The sequence below is a fragment of the Amphiura filiformis genome, chromosome 14, assembly GCF_039555335.1.
Source record: "Amphiura filiformis chromosome 14, Afil_fr2py, whole genome shotgun sequence".
NCBI lineage: Eukaryota > Metazoa > Echinodermata > Ophiuroidea > Amphilepidida > Amphiuridae > Amphiura > Amphiura filiformis.
In genome coordinates this window covers 49,779,875-49,806,219 of record NC_092641.1, presented here as the reverse complement: position 1 = coordinate 49,806,219, position 26,345 = coordinate 49,779,875, and the positions used below count along the sequence as shown (strand labels likewise).

General features: G+C 37.2%; 1 protein-coding gene and 1 long non-coding RNA gene across 5 annotated transcripts; both read left to right on the top strand.

Annotated features, from left to right (window-relative positions):
• The first annotated feature begins 625 nt into the window (after positions 1 to 625).
• On the top strand, positions 626 to 20,940 carry LOC140170241 (tubulin-specific chaperone cofactor E-like protein). 4 transcript variants are annotated; one of them, XM_072193571.1, is made up of 8 exons: positions 626 to 782; positions 5,817 to 5,975; positions 7,283 to 7,425; positions 8,471 to 8,655; positions 9,635 to 9,810; positions 10,980 to 11,129; positions 14,098 to 14,266; positions 19,749 to 20,936. In XM_072193571.1, the coding sequence occupies exons 2-8, from the start codon at positions 5,825 to 5,827 to the stop codon at positions 20,071 to 20,073; spliced, it is 1,299 nt and encodes a 432-aa protein (XP_072049672.1). In that variant the 5' UTR covers positions 626 to 782; positions 5,817 to 5,824; the 3' UTR covers positions 20,074 to 20,936. The 4 variants fall into 4 exon arrangements, with proteins under 4 accessions (XP_072049672.1, XP_072049674.1, XP_072049673.1 ...); XM_072193573.1 differs by lacking the exon at positions 19,749 to 20,936 and adding an exon at positions 17,586 to 18,958; XM_072193572.1 differs by lacking the exon at positions 19,749 to 20,936 and adding an exon at positions 16,477 to 17,722.
• A 975-nt stretch (positions 20,941 to 21,915) lies between these two features.
• LOC140170240 (uncharacterized) lies at positions 21,916 to 25,139 on the top strand. The gene is made up of 2 exons (XR_011861507.1): positions 21,916 to 24,803; positions 25,009 to 25,139. It is a non-coding gene; the product is annotated as an uncharacterized lncRNA (long non-coding RNA).
• The last annotated feature ends 1,206 nt before the right edge of the window (positions 25,140 to 26,345 follow it).

The following is a 26,345-nucleotide window of genomic DNA, read 5'->3' as shown; positions in this document are numbered from 1 at the left end:
ATCTACTAAAACTAAAATTTATTAATTATGAAAATAAAAAAATAAAAAATGGACTGATCCCAGAAAGTGAAGGAGGCGGAACACAGTTTTTTAATGTCTGCTTTTTGGTCATATGAGTTCAAAAACGTTGCACATGTGAGCTCATGTGAATACTACCTTATAATTTGTGGCACTCATTTTTGAGAATACTGCGATTTGAGAGTCCCAGAACTGATCCCCCTCAAATTCTATGACCTCGAGAAATAAAAGAAATTAACCTTTCAATTTTTTTTTATTCCTCTGCAAATGCAATTTCAAAATATATCATGAGATTGACACCGTTCATACGACTTTCTTGATACATAAGGCCGTGGTGGTGGTCCAATCTGGCAGTTCCGATACTGATTTGTGCAAACTGCAGAAATGAATTTACTCTTATTTGTTAAAATAGTATTAAACACTCGACTCAGGATTATGTTAGAACGTTTGGCAGCAATTTTTCAAAAATATATTTTTTGAATGTTTATTAAAACATTATGTATCAACTGGCTGTGGGTTTTAGTCAAATTGGAAAATGGATTTTATTCACACTTGTATAGGTCACTAAACCAACAAACAACAAAGGAACTGGCAACTTATTTAAAGGGCCAGCAAAACACAGCTGATGTGGAGCTCGGCTGTTTTGTGTTGCAGCAAAAATTGCTATTTTCTGCAGAATTTGCCGAAGGATCCAGATGTGAATACTCTCCTTATGTAGAGGAAGATCTACTGGTGACTTCTTATCAAAACTTTTGCGTGTTAGGGTGAGTATTTTATACGTATTTTGATGTGACGTGGCTGTATCTCCGCTCGCAATCGCTCAAGCAATGAAGCTTGGCGTTCATTCATTCACAAAGGCATTGATGCATATCGGCGTTGGGGGATGGGCCGCGTCGTCTGCCCTGGACTTGCGATCCTTTCCTGCTGTTTATGCAGCTGAAGGCAATATGCAGGAAGTATGTTATATCATGATACCTATGTTATCTTTTGATCAGTGTAAAGCAGTAGGATAACTATTGCAAATATCTCGGGGAAACATAACCATGCAGTGCAAGTTTTACGCAGCTTCGTACTTTAGTCAATAATTATATAGGCATATAATTGTGCAAAACATACATGTCATGCATGACTGAAAAGGGGAGGGTCTCTTTCACTTTCAAGTAGATATCATTTGCAATTTACTGTACCCACTTTAAAATATTTGCTTCTCAAGTCTGACGCTGTACTCTCCAGTCTTCAGCTGCGCAAAACGTAAGTGCGTAAATCCCATTGACACACAAAATGGTGTTACCAGCCAGTCCTTAGTAGAGGCACGGCGTATATATAGGACTGGCAAGCGAGTCTAGTCTTAAATATCAATTGAAAAACAGATAATCAATTGAAAAAATTGATACTATTTTCATGTTATTGATTGCAACTATGGATTGGGGTATAGCTCTGTCCACACTGGCATTTATGTTTATTGTACTTCTAGACTTTAATGATGTTGTTGTAATGATTATAACTTAATATTACCAAGTGGATAGAGCTATGAGGAAGAGCTAAAAAAGACAAGACTAGCATAAATACAGTGTAATTTTTGTCTTCAAAATTTGCTGATTCAAATTACAATTCCTTCACCCGCTATCAAATTCTCAGAACTCCTAAAAGGGGTACTACACTTGCATTTTTCTCAAAAATTATAGCGCATTGGGGACAAGTAAGACAAGTACGATATGTATATTATACTGGTAAGAACTATAACTACTGCACTGGAAATTTTATTTCAGCACAGACAACAGTTGTGGAGTTACAGTCAAAAATGAGGGAAACCCAATATTTGATAAATAAATCAATAACTACTTGCTTTGAGTTGCTGAATTTTCAGTACAGTTGTTGTAGTCCATGCCCCTATAATATACATATCTTACTTGTCACCAATGTTCTATATTTTTTCAGAAAAATGTAAAAATAGGCATAAAATTGGCCAGGGGTGTAGTACCCCCTTAATTTGTTCGAAATGTTCTAACTTTCGTATGAACAACCGATAGCTTGTGATACTGAAAGTTAGAACTTGCAAGGATGTTATCGTATGTAACGTACTTGTTTACATGTACGTGTGATACATGTACGCAGTTGCCATACAGAGTACAATTTCATGCATATGAATAAAAACTTCTTCCTCAAGTTGGTTGTTGTCTCCAAAATATCATGAAATAGTTCGTGACATATTACCGACACACTGTACTATAATATTTTCTTAAATTTTCATACATGTACTTACGAAAAACGTCAATATTCGTTCTCCGAACGGCTTCGATCAACGCCGTGTTTCTGCTGTATATGCACCCACTGACCTCCAGCAGTGTTGCCAAAAATGTTAGCCCAAATCGCGAGTCAAATAAATTAAAAGTCGATCGATTGTTTTTAAAATTCATACATTGGTATCTATGGGATAGCAAAATACCATAAATTGCCTACGCCAGATTTGAAAAGTTGCTCAATTACTTTCTTAACCATCAATTGGTGTCTATTGGACAGGAAACTGTAGTGTGGAAAATCTTCAAAAGTCATCCTTTTGGGCTACTAAGTCGCTGCTTTGCCAATCCTGAACTCCGCGTGCTTATTCCACCAGCCGTCTACACTGCGCATGTACTGTGACCACTGATCAGTGACTGTGACTGATTATGACCCGGATGTACCCAATTGAAAAAGGTCGTCTCTAGCGTGTACATCGGTGACAGTAAATCGGCCATGATCATTGCTCGGAGCATCGCACTGCTGTGACCTAAAACATCTCCAGAATGTACTTCAAAGATGTATTTTTCTCTAAAAGTAAGCAACCTTGAATCGAAGATACATTATGTTAGTCCAGGAAAATTGTAGCCAAAAGTGACATTCGGAAGAATGTTTTTTACTTACGTTATAAAAAGTATCAACGCTATGCAGACGCGTTTTCAAATAGCCGTAAGTTCTATCTTATGCACACATAACTCTCGTGTCGTCGTGCATAAAAGATAGATTTTTCGATCAACCCTTAATATGTGTTTTCAGACAAAATTCAGACATTTTGTAATTTTAATTGTAGTGGTACTTAGGTGCGTATATGGCTGGCCGTAACCGCCACAACGTGGAGCTGCTACGCGTAGCTTACTTTTCGCTTCGCGGAGCTAAATTGACCAATCATGTTAGATCTTTTCATTACGCGGAGCCAGTTGATGCATCATCGTTCCAGAGAGAAAACTCTTGCCAAAATTAATGTTTACTATGTGGATTTTAAATGAATCGAATGTAAATAAACCACAAACAGTTGTACAGGATCAATACCATTGTTTGATTAGTGTATAGTCAATGTTACCTTGCATGCATGTGCCATGTGTGTGGCGTGTTTGTTTGTTTGTCTACTGTGTCAGGCCAGGATCACTGACACCCACGGTACTGATACTGTCATACTATCACGGTGATCATATTGTTGAATGTTGTTGACTTTAAAATAATCATGATGCAGTCATGTCTACAGTAGAATTCACCACGACCTTTGAAGGACTTAAACCCCATTAAAAGCTATTAAACCAAGATAACACTCAATGAAAACAGCTCAACTATGTTACATCAGATCTTCTCTGGTTAAATACACACTGCACTTGTGTCTGTTTTACCTGTGCAATGAACAATGAGCTGGTATTATAGTTTCAGTTGGGTGAATGATTATAAATCGAACGCAAGGTAACAATACTGTCTGGGCTTTTGTTTACGAAATGAGACAATAGTCTGCTTATTGTTAACCAGCGTTCTTGAAAATGAGAAGCATAATGGTTTGCAGACTTAACACGGCCCGGTTTAGAAATAATTTGTTCATATTTTTTGGTGTTATCTGTCGTTTACATATCCTTGCTAAAACACAAAAGTACCAATATTTCCAAACACCTAAATTAGCTAAAAATTTAGGAAATGTTACAAAACTATATTTTCTAGAATTTCAGAGAATACTTTAAATATTGACTGGTTATTTTTTACACAGTGACGTCATATAGGCAATGGCATAATACTTCTAACATACACTAGGTCACGCGTCAATGGTGAGCGCACTGATTGTGTATAGGAAAAGCGGGCAGTACCGTAACTACAGTATGTATGGCCTACTACTAGTATATTAAGTAAATCCGAACTGGTTTGCTGAAGGTCGAATTCCATGAGGCCACGCCCGCAAGATGTACAAATCAGCTCCCGGCGTACACTGCAGATCGCAGAATTGTGTGCATGGTTTACCACCACTCTGCCTAGCTATATAGTTGTGTACAATACTGTATGAGTTTCTTGTGAGTGCATGTCCATCTTAATAATAAGTCGGTTCGTACTTTTCATAAATTACTTTTTGAATCATAACTATCGTGACCGAGGATATCTTGCAACCACGTGAAGCTCGTCTGGCAAATTCTTAATGACTAAATTCGCTTCACGTAATGAGTAAGTCGTACTTGATTGGTCAGTTTTACCTCCGAGTAATGAAAAACTCTAACATGATTGGTCAATTTGGCTCCACGGAACAAAAAGTCAGCTACGCGTAGCAGCTCCACGTTGTGGCGGTTGCGGCCTACCATATGCGTACTACTGGTATAAAATTCAAGTAAACAATAATTGAGGGTCTCTCTATGTTTTGCATGTGTCCATAGGTCATACAGCTTGGAGCTACTAGCTGACCTTAACATGCATATCCAATCCTACAGTACGGACTACCTGCTGATTGTGCTCGTGTTTGGCCAACTACTGGTATCTAAATGACCAGTCATGTACTTTTGTGAAGTAAACTTGGTCATTGAGTAGGCCCTTGCTAATTACCATTTAGGGAAATAAAGCACCTGCTCGACACATGTCTGTGGACTCTTTTGCTATAGTGATATTTGCCATTGTTCAAGTCCCAATATAACACTGTAATATTGTTCAATTGAACAATAAATCTTTGATTTCAATTGTAGCAGGTGGATTAATGCACTAATTTGCATAATGTTTTTCATTTTTGGCTATTTTGAGGTGATTCATATTTCCTTTTTATCAATTTATAAATATAGTAATTAAAAACAATCTTTTGAAAAGTACAATGCACCATTGTCAGTGTCATCACTGTGGTGGCATCCCTGGTATTATCTACGTACATAGGTTGTATAAAAAACAGGCTTTTTATATAATATAAGCAAGGTCTTTAAAACTCCTAAAATGTATTAGGTGTGTCTCTGTCTCACCACAATCAGTTGTAAAATGACTGTAATGTAATATTAAGATCCATGCAAAGTCTGTTGCACTGTGCATTTTTTTTTTAATTCCAGACTTTTTTCATGGTATTTAGAGAAAAAAAATCAGATTTTTGCCGATTTTTTTCTGGAAAAAACTAAAAAAAAAAAAATTTGAAATAAAAAAAATTCCACCTTTCTTTTTTGTCAAATCGTGCGATTTTACAAATGCGCACGCAAGCTTTGAGACGAACCTTTTTTTTTTTTTTTGGCCTTAGGTGGACCCATCTGTTGGAAAAGCGAGGAAACTCTGTAACTAATTTGTTTGTCACGATTCAGACCTGGGTTAAAAAAGACTACTTATATGGAATCGCTTCAAGAACTTTGTTGGAAAAATCTTTCTGCTGCAGTTCAAGCATTTTTACATTTTCCCAAACTCTCTGGTGGTCTTTTGACTTACAACATGTTCTGTTAATGCTGAATGTAATTACCAGCAGAAGTTGTGTTTATTAATTTTTTGTTTTCTAGCATCCCGGTTTTGCAGGCTGTTTTTAAGTACCGTATTGGGTTTTTTTTTGTTACATACTATAGCTTTCACCATGGCTGAAGCAATCACAAGAACATGTAGTACACAGTATGACCAGTCTGTGCTGAAGGCTCTGGAATCCAAATATCTGGACACTGATCACAATGAGGATTATATCAAGACAGCGGGCATACAAATCATGCATAATCTTACATCTATCAAAGGTAAATGAGGATTTATATCAAGACAGCAGGCATACAAATCATGCATAATCTTACATCTATCAAAGGTAAGTTGGGAAGGAGTGGATCCCGTGTTGGGAGGGCACTTAACACAATGACCATACAGGTATGTTTCTCCGGAAAGACCCCCCTTTTTGGATTTCGCAGCTCCAAAAGACCCTAGATTTTGATGATTTCAGCTCTAAAAGACCCCAAAATTGCTAATTCCTCATATTTCTTGATTTTCTCAGGCAATTTTCAACCAGCCAAGAAAGACCCAAGGTTGATTTTGACTGTTCGCAGCTTCAAAAGACCTCCTTTTACCGGTACATCGTTAGCTCCCAAAGACCCACCACCTCAAAATTTCAGGAGAACATACCCACCAAAATTTTTTTATACTGCCCTTGATCGTAAACTTTTTGACTACAAGGTGACCTCCCCTTTGGCTCCTGGGGGGGGGCAGTCACGGGTACACTTTATATTTCAAGTTGTATTTGCACAGATGTTACTCCAAAAGGGTAGCTAATTGACCAATTCAGCATCGATTCTGCGCCCCTCCAAGCAATGAAAGTCAAAATTTGTGTGTGTTTCATGCGCATTTCAACACAAAATCAATTGAAAGAACATTTCAAGATCGGTATTCAACTTCTAGTAAGTTAGTAACCAAAATTAATTAGTGGTACTGGTAGGCCTTAATTGTTTCAAGAATTGGGGGGGGGCAATTTTGTTTCTTGCCTGGGCGCTACCAACCCTAGTTACGCCACTGGGGGGGGCAACTTCCCCGGCTCCCTCCAGCTATGCCGCTATCTGTGGCTGCTGCATGTGTAATAAGAGGGAGATTTTTTTCTTCTTGCTAAGGGATAGCACACTATTATTAGGCGTAAAATTTAGAAACATTAACAAACATTAAAAACACCTCAGCCCATGACTTTCAAGGTTATGATTGTAATCTGTATAGTAGATTTCCTGTGTTTTTGTAGGAATACATTGTATGGTATCATGCAAGCACACAGTCATGCTTGGTATTATAAAATTAGACATTTTTTTGCGGAAATAACTTAACCACCAAAATCAAACTCTTTATAATATATTTCAAAATCAGGAAAGTGTAAAAAGTTATAATGCATTTTGAGACCTATTTTTGGTAAGAATAAAAAAACACAAAATATCCTGAAATTGGTACTTTTCAATATTAAAAAATTAAGTACTAAAAAGGAAAGGTTTACTACTGGTACTCTCTTAATTTAATATACAAATACATCTAAGAACTTACACAATTTTAATGTTGCATTTGTTATTGATTTTTTTAGCTGGAGGGATAACGCTCCCACAGTGCCTTGCTCTCAATTACTGTCACATCAGTAAAGCAGGGGATGCCGGGAGATTGCATGAGTTGTGTAGACGTGTCAGGGAACTGGACATTGCTGAGAATGATCTAAAAGACTGGAATGAGGTAAGGGTTCAAAGGCGTCTCCCTGTCAGTCCGAAACACGGTCAATCTGAACCATCGTCAGTCTGAAAATCTAATTGAAGTTAGGATTAGGGTTAGTAGGGTTAGACTTTGGTGTTTTGGACTGACGGGGTGTACCCTTCAAATGCAGGTGCATAGAAGATCAAGATGGTGTGTGCATGTGTAAGTACAATGTAAGGGCTGGCAGAAAACAACAACAATGTAATTGTGCTTTCAGGATTATTTGTGGTTGATTAAAAATATTGGAAAAAAATCACCACAAAATTACAAATTTGTTTCAAAAATGTGCAAAGTTGTTAAAATTGTCATTGATAAAATGATGCACATCAAGGTGAAGGTATTCCAGCCTTTGCATTGAGAACTGCAACATTTTTAAAGTTTTAGTTGACATGCTTTTAAAGGGGATGTGCAATAATTATGAGCCTTGAGGGAGGGTAACATGGGGGGGGCAAGCGATATTTGGCACACATTCATGGGGCACCTTTTAAATAAAACACTCTAAAAAGGCTTAGGAAAACAGTACGGAAACGCTTTAATATATGTGACCCATCACATCGAAACAGACCACCTCGTGGCAGAAATGAAAATGATTTAAACACTAGGATAAACTGCTGCTTTTTAGCTTGAAAATGACTTACTTGTTGAAATCAGATACAGTAAAAATGTTTTATGAAGCAAAACAAGCTCAGAATTCTTTTTATTTTCTCATCTTCTTTCATTGTTATCTGCCAATGAAGCCAGCCGCGAAGTGGTAGGTTTTGATGTGATGGGTCACATATGCAAATTTTCCTGCTCGCTGCACTCGCAACATATATCTAGACCATTAATGTGTGCAAATTGGGATCACAAAAATTTGGCATGCGTAAAGGGGGTAGCAAAGATTTTTGGGTTGGCCAAAAAGGGGGCAAGCGATTTTTGGTGAGCCGTTAAGAAATGTTACCGGGGGGCTCACAATTATTGCACAGCACCTACAGCAAAATAGGTCAATTTAAAACATTGTGTTTTTTTTTTTTTTTTAATTTTGAAGGTTGTGAATATTATCAACCAGATCCCACACCTAGAGTTTCTCAACCTGAGCTCCAATCCACTCAACTGCAAAATGGATTTGCACCCCAGACCTACAACTCAATTCACTTCTCTCAAAAGACTTGCCCTGAACAACACAAAGGTACCATGGGAAACAACATACGATCTACTGGATATCATGCCAGGGTAAGTATGTAGAAAGTACAGGGAGTTGCACCTGTGACCACTCGCTCAAAACAACACTATAGTGTTATAGGAAACAGAATATAATCTGCTGGATATATCTTATTGTGACAGAGTGAGTAGCTTGGGCTATTCCAGTACATTGACATCCATTCACCCCATATATGGACGATATGACCTTAATCTCCCAAGTATGGAGTGTAGATTTCAAGTGAAGCCACCATTCAGGTATCCTATTTGAAATTCACACCCTGGAGCATATTGAAATGTGTGCTTGCATGTATGCATTGTGTGTAACATAGTGGTGATCACGGGGAAATTCCTGACAGTTTGCGTCCCCGTGTGGCATTAATAATGTTTTCATACCCAGCCTAATATACATGTAACATAAAGTGCCACAAAGTGTAGACAATAGGCTATTCCAATTGAAACTCATACACCCCCTACTTTGGAAAACATGACCTTAATCTCCCACACACAGGAGCTGTACTCATAAACCAAAGAAATTATTTAAGGAAAAATGACAGCTATTTTAGGGGGTACTACACCCCTCAATAAATTTGTGTCTATTTTTGCATTTTTCTCAAAAACTAATAACACAGTGGTAACAAAAGTTATGTATATTATAGGGGCAAGGAATCCAATTACTACACTGGAATTTCAGTGACCCAAAACAAGCGGTTTGTTATTTATGATAAGAAATAAGGTACCGATAGCATGTACCTCGTTTCCTATGATATATACTGAACCGCTTGTCTTGAAACACTGAAATTTCAGTGTAGTAATTGGATTCCTTGCCCCAGTAATATACATAACTTTTATTACCAGCGTGTTATTATTTTTTTTTGAGAAAAATGCAAAAATTTACCACAAGGGTGTAGTACCCCTTGAGAATTCATATAATTGTCATAAACTGTAGGTGGTACGTGTTATTTGGATAATTGTAACATTTTGCAATTTCATTGTAAATTGTAATTTGCAGAGTTGAAGAACTTCATCTAAGCCTGAATGACTACCGCAATATCCCGTCAACACCAAACAACAAGACCTATCCACAACTCCATATGTTACAGTTCAATGAGAATCACATATCACAATGGGAGCAGTTGTGTCCTCTTGGAAGAGCATTCCCACAACTCACATCACTCATACTCATAGGTAGGTGTAGCAACATCAAATCCAGGGACCCTGCAGTCTGGTACCCACTTGGGTGTTAGCTAACCAACCGTTCACCCATCATTTTGGACAGGCAGTGTACTCCTGGGACAGGCAAAATGAATGCCTGAGACATATGCTAAATTCCAAAAATAATGCTTGAAACAGTTAAATAAACCAAACAAGACCAAACCAAGGCTATCACAATAGCTATTTTAACTGCTAGAATCACCAGAAGGGGCTGAGTTCTGATTTTTGTAGTAGAGGGTCAATTTTTGGACTTGCAGGTTTAGTAAAATGATGGGCACTTGTCCAATCCAAGCTAAGACCCTGATATCCACCAAGTGGATCTCAGTGCCCTGATGTGAAGTGCAATTTAATAGTACTATATCACCATGATCACAACAAAGCTGGAGAAGATGGGACAAGCATATAGGCAGAAGTCTAATATTTGAATGCAGGAGGAAAATCAAAGTACCTTGGGAAAACCTATGAGAATGGTCATAGATATGTAACTATGCTCAGTTACATTACTGTGGGGAATCGAACCTGGGCCGTAGTTGTGAGAGGCAACACCAACATGTTCTTCCATGAAATCAAGGGTCTTTTTTAGCAAGATATATTATACTGCTGCCGTCACAAGTTGATGTTAGAAAAAGGGCGCCATGCAACACTGGCATGATTTGATAGACATGCTAGATCGAATGATCAGCCCTCATGAATATGCAAGAATTCACAGCATACAAAGCACAGGGTCTTAAGCTGTTGGCAAATAGTCTGTAGTAGTATGTGGGATTAATGGAAAACATTTTACTAAAAATATCAGCGCCATGGGTACCTGGTAGCACTTATATAGGTCCAAATTAAAGATAGTGCTTCAATAAACGTTTTTATTTTTGAACAAATTTTAATCACTACCCAGAGCAGCCAGCAAACATAAACATTGATATTAAATTGGATTGATTGAGCCCATATTTAAATTGGATTGATTGAGCCCATATTTATTAATGGTTTTAAAATGAATCCGGCCAGATGCACCCCCCCCCAACACTTATGTGTGCTGGCTTATTTGGGCAATGATTAAAATGTGTTTATCCTATCAACCCAGAGAGCTAAGTTAAATAATTCCATGTTCTTATTCTTGTAATTTGTATTTATCAATGTATTTTTAGGCAACAAAATCTGTGGCAAAATCACACCAGAAGTGACTGCCAACTTCCCTAAACTGTGTTGTCTAAACCTAACCAACACCTGTATGCAATCATGGGAGGAGTTAGAAACTCTCAACAACTTCCCCGCACTGGTAGATGTCCGCCTCCAAGGTAGGTATGATCTAAACAGATAGAACCAAAGAGAAACAACTCATAATTGCCTCATGTGCATCGGCATAAACCTGATATAGAATGATTAATTAGTGTTTTCTGGCATGACTTGCGCATTACAAAGTTTGCGCATGCTACACTCAGTCCACGATAAAGGAATAATGCATTACTTGCACAACACAAGCAAGCATGCACTTTTAATCTATGTTGGCTGAACACAGGGCAAAATAATCCATATACTATTTTGCCCTACGTAAGCAGCATGCAAACATAGGGTACAGAGTGGGTACTCTTTTGGTCTATTCTTTAATATGGTTTGCATCATATGTTTAGGGAGTAAAATGGTCTATGCCCAGGCTTCCAGATAAGCGGGCGCTCGGGCGCTTTTTACCCCATGGTTCTGATGTTATTGCGCCTGGTTGAGCTATAAAACAAGCCCCCAGGCGCTGAAGAAATTCAGTATTGAGCGCCTGGTGTGAGTGGAAAACGCAACAAAAATTCCCCACATGTTGTTTTCTAAATCCAGGTTTCATAAAACTGGGCTCAAAACTTGCACTATGCACATCATTTTCGAAAGCAACTGAACCCCTGCAATACCAAATTATGGCCTAATTTACTTCAATAATTAATAAAGTGCACAGTAATACTGCTTTGAGAGTGAAGTTTTTGACAGCAAAACAGCTGTGATATCGAGAAAATTCGGCGAGATCCCTGGCTGCCATATTTTTTGTATTGTATTGTATTGTATTTGGGAAATCCCGCCTATTTTCAGGCGCACCACTGAGTAAGCAGTGTACTTTTAACATCTATCTATATCACCATTTCACAACATTACTATTATAACACAACTAATCTACTACAATCACTGTATTCACAACTACTACTGCCCTGGGACCTAGGGAGGGTGCAGGTAACAAGCCCGGGATGATCCCCCTACTCTTTTCGATAAGGCCTGCAACTTTTTACATGCTCAGGTTTGACTCGTCTGACACACGGAACCGCCATTTACGTGACCATTCGAACCACGAGACGCGGGCACCCACCGTGTACACCTGCACATTTTTTACACGGTGGATGGGAACGAGGAGAAATATCACAATTATATTCTACTAGACTGAAAGAGCTTATGATTATGATATTTCCGACCTATTGGAACTATTTAGAGTGAGCAACAAGGATCGGGCAGGATGGGGTTTCGAACCACGGACCCCTCGCTCAACTCTCCCTAATGGTCCAGCGCCTTAGACCACTAGGCCACCTCGCCCTCAAGGTGCCCTCATATTGTTTGTTTTGGTTGGCAACACCAGACAATAGAGGGCAGTATTTAAAATTATTATTTGCCAACGGGGGCAGGCGGTAAATATTAGGTAATTATACTAATTTGATTGAAATATAAAAAAACAGAAAAAGAAAGAAAAGAAAGAAAAAAGAAAAGAAAGAAAAAGAAAACAACAGAAAAGAAAGAAAAAAGAATGGAAAAACACTGAGTAATTACCATAAATGATATCAGTATCAATGTATCAAGTTTGTACTTTTGTAGTCTAGTAATGTAGTAGTAGTAAGGGACTTGGGGTGGGGTGGGATTTGGGGGGGTGTAGCAGTATTTACATATAACATATTATAGTGTAGTTAACACTTAACAAGTAATAAAGCTGTTTAATATTGAATTTTAAGAGTAGCTCCTGGTTGTGTCAAAGTAGCTCCTGGTTCCTTGGTAAAATTGAATGACCAGGAGCTACTTTTTTTTATAAAGTAGCTCCTGGTTTGCGCCCGCTTATCTGGAAGCCTGTCTATGCCACATATATGTGAGGGATAGCCCACTTTGATTCTCAAAGAATCTATTGAGAAAGATATTTTCAATATAGGCCAATATGTGAGTGGACACCACGAATCAGCCGTAAAGTCGGCCCCTGGTCAATTTTGTTTTATTTTGTGTTTAGAAAATATATATCACAAGCTTTAAAATGGTATATCATTTGACTTCAAACGATATCCAGAAGTGGGGTTATGGTTTGTTGAACTCTGTTCCTTCAACAAAATTGTACCTTTTTCGGTTCTACATGTGTCTCTTTTTCCACATTTGTAGTAATAAGTATCAAACAGTCACAATTGGCGGTCATTTCAAATCATCCCCAAGTCAACTAGGTTCAGGAATGTCCTCTCATTGTTAATTGTTGGTTATACATACATTGTACCTAGACAAAATGCAATGCTTTGTTATCTACCACTTGGACAGGATTTAGCCAAAGCAAACAAAGACAAGAACTATTTAAAGATTATATAGAAATAAGTAGAAGCTTATTATCCTCTTCAGCAATAGGATTATTGATTAGTTTAAACAGTGTTTGATGAGATACTTGTCGCAACGAATTGAGATACCTATGAATACGACCTTCACACACATTTTACACTGTAACACGGAATACAATTTGCCGAGTTTACGGCTCATTATAATGTCATATTAAACCACTGCTTAGTGTATAAATTTTGTCTTGAAAAGCTGTTATTCAGCACAAATGGCAATGTCACTTTAAAATGTACCCAAGACTTCATGAAATCTGGTCTTCACCGTAGGGTCAAATACGGATCACGAATGGCATAAATATTTTGTAAGAGTGGGTTTCTAGCTCTTTTAAGGTCCATTCATACTACCACCGCATTTGCGATGCGTTTGCTTTGCGATGCGGTGCGTTGCCACACTGCATCGTACTGCAAACTACTGCATTGCGATATCGCAATGAAGTTAAATACATTTTAACTTTGAAATGCGATGAGTTGCGGCAAAAAGTAATAGATATATCAGCATCGCAAAGCAACGCATCGCAAATGCGGTGGTAGTATGAACGGACCTTTAATTAAGGGTTGCAAATTAAATTTTCACAATGTTCCCAATGCCAATAAATGTGCTATCAGGTTTTTGCCCAAAAATAACCCGCTATAATGTGTGATATGATCCTTCCTATCTAAGGTATACCATTCTGTGAGAACATGCAGGAGAAGGAGAGACGTCAACTGTGCATTGCTAGGCTAGGCAATGTAACCAGGCTAAATGGGAGTCAAGTGAAGGACACAGAAAGGGAAGATGCAGAGAGAGCATTTATTAGGTACTATATGGATAGTGCCACAAAGCCAGAAAGGTTAGTCATATTCAAGTAATAGTTGTTTATGGGGTTGGGTGCTTGGGTGCTTTGTAGTCTACTTGGAAATGTGTCACGGCTATACAGAATGAGAGGATGCTGACAAGGCATTTTTAAGGGCTCGGATAGCAGCATTTGCACAGTATTTTTTCTGGGACATGAGAGTACATCAGCCATATCGAACTGCATTCTGAACATGAGGAATTTCCTTCTGATATCAAATAATTTTGATTTTTTGAAATTCGCGATATAATACAAATTTGATGGCAAATGAAGGTACACATTTTCCCCCCAAAAGACCTAAAAATTGTAGGTCTTTTGGGGAATATCTTCAATACGAAAGGTCAACATTTTTAAATATTGAACTAGGGAACTGTCAAATCACTTGAAATACGGATTTCAGAATGCAATTCGATATTTCGGATGTGCTCTCATGTCCCGGAAAAAACCCTGCGCAAACGTTGCTATCCGAATCCTTCAGGAAAGATATGGATATTGCCTCAAAGCCTGAATGGTTAGTATACATTTTTTTTATTTTGGTCTGAATGGGAATCTTAAAAAACTGAATCTGAAAGTACACCAAATTAAATATATTAAAGAGGGAGCCAAAAATGTATGCAATACCTGTTCAAAATAAAGTTATGCATAATTACAAACAGTGGGAAAATGTTTTGAAAACTTTGCTGGAAAAAGAAGCACTTTTTCAGAAAAATCTGAAAAAAAAACCCTCTTGTTTGATGGACAAACAGAGGCATGCAAGCACCTCTTCATGTAGAACCACCAGTGTCTTAGCTAACCGCCTGTCTGCCCATCATTTTAGACGGGGAGTTTGCTCCTAGAACAGGCAAAACTAATGCCTTTGATAGATGCTACATCATAATTGTAGGTGTTAAGAAATGCTATTGACCATTTAGTAAGACCAGATTTGCAAAACAAGGCCATAGCAACACATATTTGAACTTTTTGAACCCCCAATGGGCTATAGAAGTCTGGTAAATATTTTAAAGATCAAGTTAGGACAGGCAATTTTATTCAAATGATGGACAAACCTAAATTTGTAGCTAAGACCCTGAGGACCACCCCACCAATAGCAATAGCCAAAAGTAAAAGCACCCTCCTCCCTCCCCATCAACCACAACAGTTAAATAAGTGCTAAAGAAGAATCATTAATTCAAATGCTTTAAACAATTGCATGGCACACTGTGCATAGCATGCGCTAAAGGCAAATTACCATAAAAACTTGATAGTTATACATGTATGTGCTTACTATCGAGCACTTAATTTCGAAAACATGAAATTGTACCAAAGTGCTTCACCAACTGAGCTAATGGGGTTGAGACACAAATTTGCAGGTTTATTTGTTCTTATATAACTATGTGTATCAATGATTTGCTCAAAACCCTTAACACTTTTGTGGATGGGCACTTCATGTTTGCATGTTTTAAAAGCACTCGGTAGTAAGCATAATTATGCTAACTATCGAGTTTTTACGGTTAGCAACATTTAGGCCTAAAAAGCATTGTTTGATTGGCGTAACCCGATCAACCCTGACTCCATGCAAAAAAAGTAATAAAAAAGAAAAAGAAAAAAAGTTCCAAGGTATATATCAATTTAGGGGTCAACAATTAATAATTTAGTCGGTAACAATATTTCCGTCCCAGGACACGTCTCTGTTTGACCATATCTCACACCAAGAAATTTCGAAAAGTTGACAGCCTTGTCCTGGCTGCGATGGTTATGATAGATGCAGGCTAACAAGGGTTTGGTTTGGGTGGCAAATGGACAGCTGGAATTCGGTAAACTGACCTCTTCTGTTTTGCTTTTGTTGATAGAAAACACATCTGCTTTAATATTTTGTTTCTTTGTAATATTTCATGCTTTGGTTTTAACCTGCATGGCATTTAATCCCATAACCATAATTATGCACTAAATTTCATATACCCTCTGCAATATCTGGCCGAAGAGAATTCAAATAAATGCGCTTGCAAGATATATTACCAGAACATGCATGTACGACAAGCCATCACTGTGCAAAGTCTGTTCAGACAAATTAATTTCTAGAATATTCATACCACTGCTTCAAAGTTAACATCATCTGCATCATTGCATCATATAATAATATCCATCAATGAATGCATTTTTATAAATTTTTGCTTGGGGAATCAAAATGCACTCATTTTCTTCCTTCCTATATTATATACACACTGCAGATACCGACTTCTCATTGGCAGATATGGTCATATTGACCGGCTAGCCGAAGTGTCCTTCCGACCTCCAGACAGTGTCAAATGCAAAGTCCACTTTGAAAATCACACCAAGGAACTATCTGTCAATGTGAAACAGACTTGTAAAGAATTCAAGAAGAGTTTTACCGAGTTTACCGGACTCCGGTCTAACCAGTACAGAATATATTACAAAGATTTCGGAGGGCATATGATCATGCTGAGATTTCCTGATAAACTGCTTTATACCTTCAACCTTAAAGATGGTGCTGAATTTGTTTTAGAAAGAAAATACTTTTAGTAATATGAGAAAGTTTTGTGATGCATGCCAGTTGAAACTATTATATCTATAGCTTGAATAAATTGTTGCAATGGTGAAAAACTTGCTAGTTTGAAGGAAAATTAGTTTCATACACAATGTGCAATTGGGTTCATTGATAGGACAGCTAGATCTTGTTGTAGAGGACATCTGGTCAGTTGTCATTCAATCAGGAGCATAACCAGGAGAGGAAAAATATTTTCGGATGAAATCAGAACAAAAAATTAAATATTAAAAATCATCTCCTTTGGGAACCTATTTCCATTCCATCTGGGACAAATCCATCGATTATCTGGAAATGACAAAGCTGGTTAGCTAAGGCATCTGCTCAGGGGTGTAGCCAGGGGGAGGGGGCAGCTTCACCCACCATGCGAGAAGTATCCCCCTCCTCATAAATTATTGCACAGCCCCTTAAGACAATACAGCCCTACAGGGCATGCAATGCCATATGTGACGTGATCAAGCAAAATCAGTAGGAAGTCGCAAATACATCCATTTATATTAATATGAGAACAGATCTCATATTAACTTCCAGTCCAAATGCTACTCCTTCTAGCAATGAGAGGTATTCTGCTTTAAGAGCATTTTGATTCAGTATCTGCTACCTAATATCTGCGTTCAATTGATACCACTGCTTCAAAATTTATATCATCTGCTTCATTGCATCATATAATAATATCCATCAATGAATGGGTTTTCATAAATTGTTGCTTTAGGAATCAATTTTGGTAGAAAGTTGGCACTAATTTTCTTCCTTCCTATATTATACGCACTGCAGATACCAACCTCTCATTGGCAAATATGGTCATATAGACCGGCTAGCTGAAGTGTCCTTCCGACCTCCAGACAGTGTCAAATGCAAAGTCCACTTTGAAAATCACACCAAGGAACTATCTGTCGATGTGAAACAGACTTGTAAAGAATTCAAGAAGAGTTTTACCGAGTTTACCGGACTCCGGTCTAACCAGTACAGAATATATTACAAAGATATAGGAGGGGACATGAGCTTGGTGGAGCTGAGATATCCTGACAAAGTACTTTATTCCTTCAACCTTAGAGATGGTGATGAATTTGTTTTAGACAGGAAATAATATGAGAAAGTTCTGTGATGCGTACCAGTTGGAACTATTATATATACAGTGGCGTGTCCAGGAGGGCTTTGGGTGCTGAATCTTTTTTGGCAACTTTAGCCATTAAGCCCCCCATTATAACTCTGAAAGCCCTCTGAGCCTCCTGCAGGAAAAGATCCTGGACACGCCGGTGATATAGCTTGAATAAATTGTTGCAATGGTGAAAGAAATTGCTACTTTGAAGGAAAATTTGTTTCATACACAATGTGCAATTGCGTTAATTGATCGGACAGCTAGATCTTGTTGTAGAGGTCATCTGGTCAGTTGTCATTCAATCAGGAGCATAACCGGGAGAGGAAAAATATTTTCGGATGAAATCAGAACAAAAAATTAAATATTAAAAATCATCCCCTTTGGGACCTTATTTCCATTCCATCTGAGACATATCCATCAATTATATGGAAATGACAAAGTTGGTTAGCTAAGGCACCTGCTCAGGGGTGTAGCCAGGGGAGGGGGCAGCTTCCCCCACCATGTGAGAAGTATTGGCCCCCTCCTCATAAACTATTGCACAGCCCAAAAGACAATATAATCATCTGAGTAACTGATCAAAGTAGTGCTTTTAGATCTATCATCATTTTTAATTTCAATCACATACAGCCCTACAGGGCATTCAATACCATATGTGTGCATGGTTCAATATGTGATTTAAAACCCTCTTGCCAAACAATGTAAAACTTTTTTAATAGAGGCTAATAATTTGGCTGGTATTGCCTATATGGGCTTATATTAAATCTACTGTAAAGATTCGCCTAATGGCGCTATGGGCTCACTTGACATCAGTGGAATTTTAGGCACAACCTAAAAGTGCCTTCCTGTAAAATTCCCAACAAATAAGGGCACAGAACCTAAATTCTTGTTGGGATTTCAGAGGAGGGAGCTCTCTATTTGCACACAAAGTTTAACCCTAGGCAAAGGAGCCCAAGTGCGCCATTAGGCGAGTCTTTATGGTATGGTTTCAGATTTGTGTATATATTTAGTTAAATGGAGTATTAATAAATTGATCATGTATAACTGGTAATTATCTTTTGTGCAGTTGTAGTTTTTAGGCTAATTTGTTTCTTCCCAAATCCCACATCAAACACCCTGAAATTCGGCTACTTCATTCCAGTTGAAATCCATACACCCCTATGGAAGATATGACCTTAATCTCCTACACAGGGGGTGTAAATTTCAATTGGTGATATCTGAATGAGTGGCTCCTTGGGGGGTACAGTATATGGATTTTAAAATGGAATAGCGCAATATACAGTAAGCAAAAGAAGTAAGGTACCAGTAATGTTCACCATGGTATATCCTAAACAATTCAAATATGTCAATATAATATTAAAAGAAGCAGCCAATATACCTGTACTCTTTAGCTCTGAAATTGGTTGAGATTTAAAGAAACAGTGATCTAAAACCTAAGGAAGAAACAAAATCAAAAGTTACACTGTTGTGCTCTAATCAATGCATGATGCTAGTTTTGTGCTAATCAATGGAAGCACAGCTAGTGCTAGTTGTCTGAGAACGCTTTGTATACAATGATGCAAACTGCAACTTTTGAATTTGCATCATCCTTTGGTATTTGGATCGTTGTGTCTTTATTTCTTGAACAATTTCAACGAATGAGGTCTTAAATTCAAGCTAAAAGATGCATGATTTGGCTGCTGGTTCCAATTATCACATATCTGTCTTTGTTTAGAATATATACAGGGGTGAACATCACTGGTACCTTAATTCTTTGCTTACTGTATTTCAATATCAGGCGGATAGTGCAATGATTTTATGTAATTGCATTATATATAAATCTGTGGCCTTTTGTTTTTTAGATACGATGAACTCATCAAAAAGTATGGCCACTTGGATCGCCTAGCAGTAGTTGACCTCCGACCTCCAAACAATGTCAAGATCACGCTACAGTTTGAAGAAAAGTCAGAGGTGATGTTCATATCAGTAAAACAAACTATCAAAGAATTTAAAAGGAGGGTGGCCAAGTTTGCCTGTGTGCCCTCAACAAAGCTGAGGTTGTTTTATGGCGATCAAGACATAAATATGCCTGGTTGCGAGAGCTGGCAGGAGCTTCTGTACCACACTAGAATGGTGTATACACTTCAGGTCAAAGACGGGGACAGATTTATGTTGGTGAGACGGTAATAAGCCACTTATTTGGTGCAAGAAGGTTATAAGCATGCTGGGTATAGTGTTGGGGCACATGCACCAGGCACCACATTGCAAAGGGCGCCAAAATGGCAGATTTATGCATGGCTGCGATTTTTTTGTATGGCTATACATAAATCTATGCATTCAGCGCCCTCCAAATGGTTAGAAGTCAAAATTTGTTCATACATTTCATCAAAAATGAGAATGTATAAGGCAAAAATTCACCAAAATTAGTAATATTTGTGCACACTCTGTGCGATATTTGTTCAGGAAGATATTCAGGAAAATATATATGGGTCGGAGCAGGACAACTGTTCCCCTATTCAGGAAGGAGTGCCAATCCATATCCTTGCCCTCGGTGTCACAAACCCTAATATGCACTGCAACTGACGAAGTGAAGAATTCAGATGCAAGACAAAATTCCACAAACCATACATGTAAATAAGCTCTTTCAACCACTTGTAACCACTGACTGTGATGGTTTTGAACTTTGAACAAATACTTCAAAAGCATTTTCAGTCCTGTTAAGAATTGGAAGACCTGATCATGTATCTATTAATGCAATTTTTTCAATTGTAGTCAAAAGTGCATATTTAAACAATATTTCTAATTTGATGAGAAACTGGTAAGACTTCAAATACCAGCATTAAACGAATCTCACAGGATAATATTAGCAATTTTAATACATATAAAAGTGCAATATAACATGAGAACAGTAGTAGCTGCAGTTATATGTACATGTAAAGCAAGTAAACCATATCTACATGTAAATATTATGTTTGAAGTTGTGTGTGATGCCAGCCTCAAAGTGTACACATTATTGATGTGATCATCTTAAGGGGTACTACACCCCTGTGGTAAATTTGTGACTATTTTTGCATTTTTCTCAAAAACTAATAACACTCTGGTAACAAAAGTTATGTATATTATTGGGGCAAGGAATCCAATTACTTCACTGAAATTTCAGTGACTCAAGACAAGCGGTTCAGTATATATGATAGGAAATGAGGTACATCTTAGCCGTACCTTATTTCTTATCATAAATAACGAACCGCTTGTCTTGGGTCACTGAAATTTCAGTGTAGTAATTGGATTCCTTGCCCCTATAATGTACATAACTTTTGTTACCACTGTGTTATTAGTTTTTGAAAAAATGCAAAAATAGACACAAATTTATGGAGGGGTGTAGTACCCCCTTAACATAACTAACTGGTATCTATAATAGTTGCTAAAAGTGCCAAAATGACCCAGTTTTATAGGAAGATACTACAGAAGTATGGTTTAACCTGTAGCCGCTATATATATGTATGTTCTTCAGGTTTCAGCCAGTTTATCACATCTGGTACTATTTTGGAGAACAGCCAATTGATCCGAAGGGTCATGAGTCCGAAAAGGGTTCAAGTTTGGTTTAGGGCATTTTAGGCTAGGAATAGTGAAGGTTAATGTCAGGGATAGGGTTACATTATGGTCAGGGTAAGACTTGGTGTTAGGATTAGAGCTATGGTTCGGTTTTGGGTTAGGGTTAGGATTAGGGCTTAGGTTATAGTAGGCTAGGGTGAAGTTTAGGGTTAGGGTTTATAACTAAGTTATTGGGTTTTGGGACTAATGATCTTTCGGACTAGTGTAACCCCCAGTGTGTAACCCTACTATGGACCCATTTCATTCCCCTGAACAAATCAGTGTGATTCAGTGCTATGAGTGAATAATTCCAAAATCAAACTAAATCTAAAAATCAAATCAAAATGCAGATTGGATGTATAAGATGAAAATGTCACCTTGTCAATCTACCTGGTTTTTGGTAGTATAAATTATAAATTGGCTGAAGCTGAAAAATGCTGTGTATAGATTTAGAACATGTCAAACCACTAGTTATGTCGGCAATTGTTTGCCTCAAGTTTCTAATTTTGACTAGGGGAAGCCCTAGATTGTGGATGGGGCATGTGAAATGCCCCCTGCCTCCCCAATGGTGCCACCATTGTCTGATTGACTGGCTGTGTTAATTTTAAAATATAGTTTCAGATATTGATGTACATGTATGGTGAAATTATAGTAGCATAGAGTTTCTAATCATAGCTTAAATTAATTTACTTTATTAATGATCTTGCCACCAACTCAGATTTTTTAACATAGCTTTATTTGGTGTATGTACATACTTTGATTTTAATGGACTGTTCCAGATGAAATCCATACACCCCCTATGGAAGATATGTCCTTAATCTTCCACACAGGGAGTGTGAATTTTAAATGGGATATACCTGAATGGGTGAGTCCATTTTGATATCTACACCCCTGTGTGGAAAACTTAGATGTCTTCCATGGGGTGTGTATGGATTTCAAGTGGAATAGTCCAATGGTGGTAGTTTATATTTAGAATTAATATATGATCTCATTATTTATATTTAATCATAAAATTATATATATTATAAGTTAACAGATGTGCTACAGGGTTTGCATAAGGTTCTGTACAAGTCATATCCTAATCTTCAACCTTTATCACAAATATATTTTAAGAGATATGATCCAAGCAGGCCAGGGAGTTAAAATCAGCCCATTTTTTTTAGTACACCAGAAAATTGTCACCATAAAAACTCTGCTACACTTTCGGAAAAAGGGTCAGAAATCTATCCTCTATATGCAGTGGCGTGCGCAGCACATTGAAAGTGGGAGGCTAGGTTATTCAGTTCCCCCGAATGGAGTCTGATTAGGAGTGTAAACGAGCGGAATGGATGATTTCCCCTGAATGACCAACAAAACAGGCCCCCAGGCCCCCAGCCCCCCCTTTGCGCATGCCACTGTCGATATGAACCCTTAATAGTTCTGTAATAAACCAAACGGTTCTATAAAGGTCCAAAATTGGCGTTAATTAACGTTTTTTATAAGAACCTAAGAGTTTCTTGCGGGTTCCATATAGGACAAAAAAAGATTCTTTAAGGCCATTTAGAACCTTTATTTATATAGTGTGCATTATAGATGATGGCAATAACTGAAGTGTCAAATTGTCTTTTGGTCTGTTTGGATCATTAATCATAGTCACATATTTGATTTCTTTCTGAGAATCAAAGACGGCTGACCCTGCCATCTTTGTGTGTCGTTCATGAAAGCCACTTAAATGTTATTCAGTTTGAATGCAAGAAGGTAAATCATTTATCAGCTATTAATTAGCACTACATATGCAAATATGTGAAATGAAGAAACTTCAAGACATAAATTATCATTTGGTTTCAGGGTATTGTGGATAAATGCTGATGGCTTCCATGAGTTGACAAACCAGGATGGTGGATCTCTGAGTATATAATATCTCTGGATAGTTATGATATAATTAGGAAAATTTTTCTTGATATAATGGTTTTTAATATACAAATGTGACCGTACACAAATGAGCCGTAAAGTCTGCCCGTTCAATTTTGTTTTATTTCGTGTTTAGAAAATATATATCATAAGCTTTAAAATGGTATATTGACTTCAACGATATCCAGCGGGGTTATGGTTTGTTGAACTGAGCTCCTTCAACAAAATGGTATACCTTTTTTGGTTCTACATGTGTCTCTTTTCCCACATTGCTGTTAATAAACATCAAAGAGTAATAATTGGTGGTCATTTCAAATCATCCCCAAGTCAACGAGGTTCAGGAATATCCTCTCATTGTTAATTGTTGGTTATACATACCTAGACAAAATATAACATTTTGTAACCTAGCACTTGAACAGGATTTAGCCAAAGCAAACAAGACTAGAGCTATTTAAGAATTCTACTATAGACGTAGGTAGAAGCTTATTATCCTCTTCATCAATAGGATGATTGATTGGTTTAAAAGGTATTTGACTAGAGCTATCAAAATGAGATACATGTAGCACCAACTTGAGGTACCTATGAGTACGACCTTCATGCACATTTTACACTGTAACTCAGAATACAATTTAGGACATTTACGGCTCATTCATGGTTTATGGTCACAAATAGTATACAGAATTGAATCATCCCTTTATGAAAAGTTGTATATAATACTGTGATGGGGACAATCTTTTGTTAAAATCATGAATCATGGCTAGTACATGTGGGAAAATAATGTACACAGGACTGATGAAAAAAAGAGAAACAGTACTTTGTTATCGAAAAGTTCTAACAAGGTGCTACACAATTTGTAGTTGTCTTTCCCTGAGTTGCCCAATTCTCTGAAATCCACACAGCCCTATGGAAGACCTTTTAAATCTCCCACACAGTTTTTTGGGCATGTGGGTATTTATTTTCAAACCGAGTTATACCTTGATGTTTGCAAGATGATCAAATTTGATAAAAGCGGGGATAAAAGCAAGGGATAAAAGGTTTGACCAAGTAAGCTATACTAGGCCTACTATCTTGGAAATAAGTACCTGGAACACACTGCACACCTAATTGAAATGTGAGGGGGGAAAGCCAATTGTGTCCCCATTTGTCAATTTTTTGTATCACTTTTAATCATTTTAAGGACACTTTACTCTTTGCCGTTCCTATTTTATCCTTGAACAATTTCTGGGGGCAGGATTGAAAGGCAACTTGCTGCCCGGCTCCCCATGGCTATGCCTCTGCTATTTTCTGTTCCTGACACAAACTGTATAAAGTATTCCAAAACTTTGCCCAAGATTTTATGTCCAGGATTAGAGCTAGTCTTTATTGTGAATATTTAAGTGTCATGTTCCTGATATCATGTCTTTATAATTATTGATGGTAATTGTTTCTGATATTAGGCACAAAAAAAAAGGTTCGTCTCAAAGCTTGTGCGCGCGTTTGTAAAATCCCACGATTTGACAAAAAACAAATGCGGCAATTTTTTTTATTTCAAAAAAAAAAATTTTATAGTTTTTTCCAGAAAAAAAAAAAAAAAATGCATTTCGTATTTGTTTTTAAATTTCTCGTGAGCTTTGAGACAAACCTTTTTTTTTTTTGCCTTAGCTAATCATGTTTTATAATACCTCTGTAAATACATAGTTTGTACAGTTTTTAAAAAGAAAGAGAACAGTGGTTTGTAGGTATATTTTAACAAAAGTCAATTGGTGATTAGACCAATAAATTGGAAATAAACTGACAGTGAGTCTTGTGTTGTTTATATGAATATTTTCTGTTTGATGACCTACCATAAAGCCTAAGATATGTACCGCCCTAACTACAAAGAAAGGGCCAGTCAATTTGCTTGTGAAAATGACCTCGGCATAAAGAGAATATCATAACATTTTTTTATGTTTCTTAGGGGCTGTCCATAATTTTCGCCACTTTAAGTACGTACAAATTATTAAAATTTCATATTTTTAAATTTTTGATATATAACAGTAATTGAAGTTTTAAAACATTATAAATCTAATGATATATACTTAAAGTGTATGTAGCAGGGAGGAAAAGCCGACGGTCAATTGAAAATTTTGACCTTTCATATTGAAGATATGGATTTTTTCCCCAAAAAGACCTAATTTTTTTTGGGTGTTTTTGGGAAAAAGATCCATAGACCTATCTTCAATACGAAAGGTCAAAATTTTCAATTGATCGTCGGCTTTTCATCCTAGCTACATGCCGGCACTTATCATCATATTTATAAAGTTTACTTTGAGCCTGGAGGACTGTTAAATATCAAATATCAATTTTTAATCATTTGCCATAAAATGTGTATTACATTAAGGGATCTGGAATGAGCGTTTCGACAGTATTTTTTGTGGGACATGAGAGCACATCAGACATTGAGACATATCGAATTGCATTCTGAATACGAAGAATGATATCAACTAATTTTCTGTTTTTGAAATTCACGATATAATACAAATTTTATGACAAATTATTAAAATTTTATATTTTTCACATATTTGATATATAACAGTCCTCGAAATAAATTTATTTATAAAATTTATTAATTTATAAATTTATAAAAAAAAATAAAAAATTATAAATTTATAAGTACTGTCCAAACGCTCATACCCCATCCCTTAAGAATTTCAAAAAATTCCAAATTATTTGATATCATCGGGACATTCTTCGTATTCAGAATTTGATGTCTGATGTGCTCTCATATGTTCAGTAGCGTAGGCTGCGTAGCCAGCAGGGGGCGGGGGCAGAGTGCCACCCCTGACAAAAAAAATTGAAAGAAAAAAGTGCCACTCTGACAAAAAAATGAAGAGAAAATCTGGAGGGCAAAGGAAAAGAAAAAAGAGCCCTTTTTCACTAAAATGAACCAAATCATGGGCCAAAATATTGTAAAATACAAAAAAAAAGTTCGCGCTACGAGCGGACAATGCCACAAAAAG

Excerpts from the sequence above, each read along its gene's own strand:
- LOC140170241 (XM_072193571.1), top strand. The coding sequence starts at position 5,825 with ATGGCTGAAGCAATCACAAGAACATGTAGTACACAGTATGACCAGTCT. Across the intron at positions 8,656-9,634 it reads CTACTGGATATCATGCCAGG|AGTTGAAGAACTTCATCTAA; the intron begins GTAAGTATGTAG and ends TGTAATTTGCAG. Across the intron at positions 9,811-10,979 it reads CACATCACTCATACTCATAG|GCAACAAAATCTGTGGCAAA; the intron begins GTAGGTGTAGCA and ends ATGTATTTTTAG.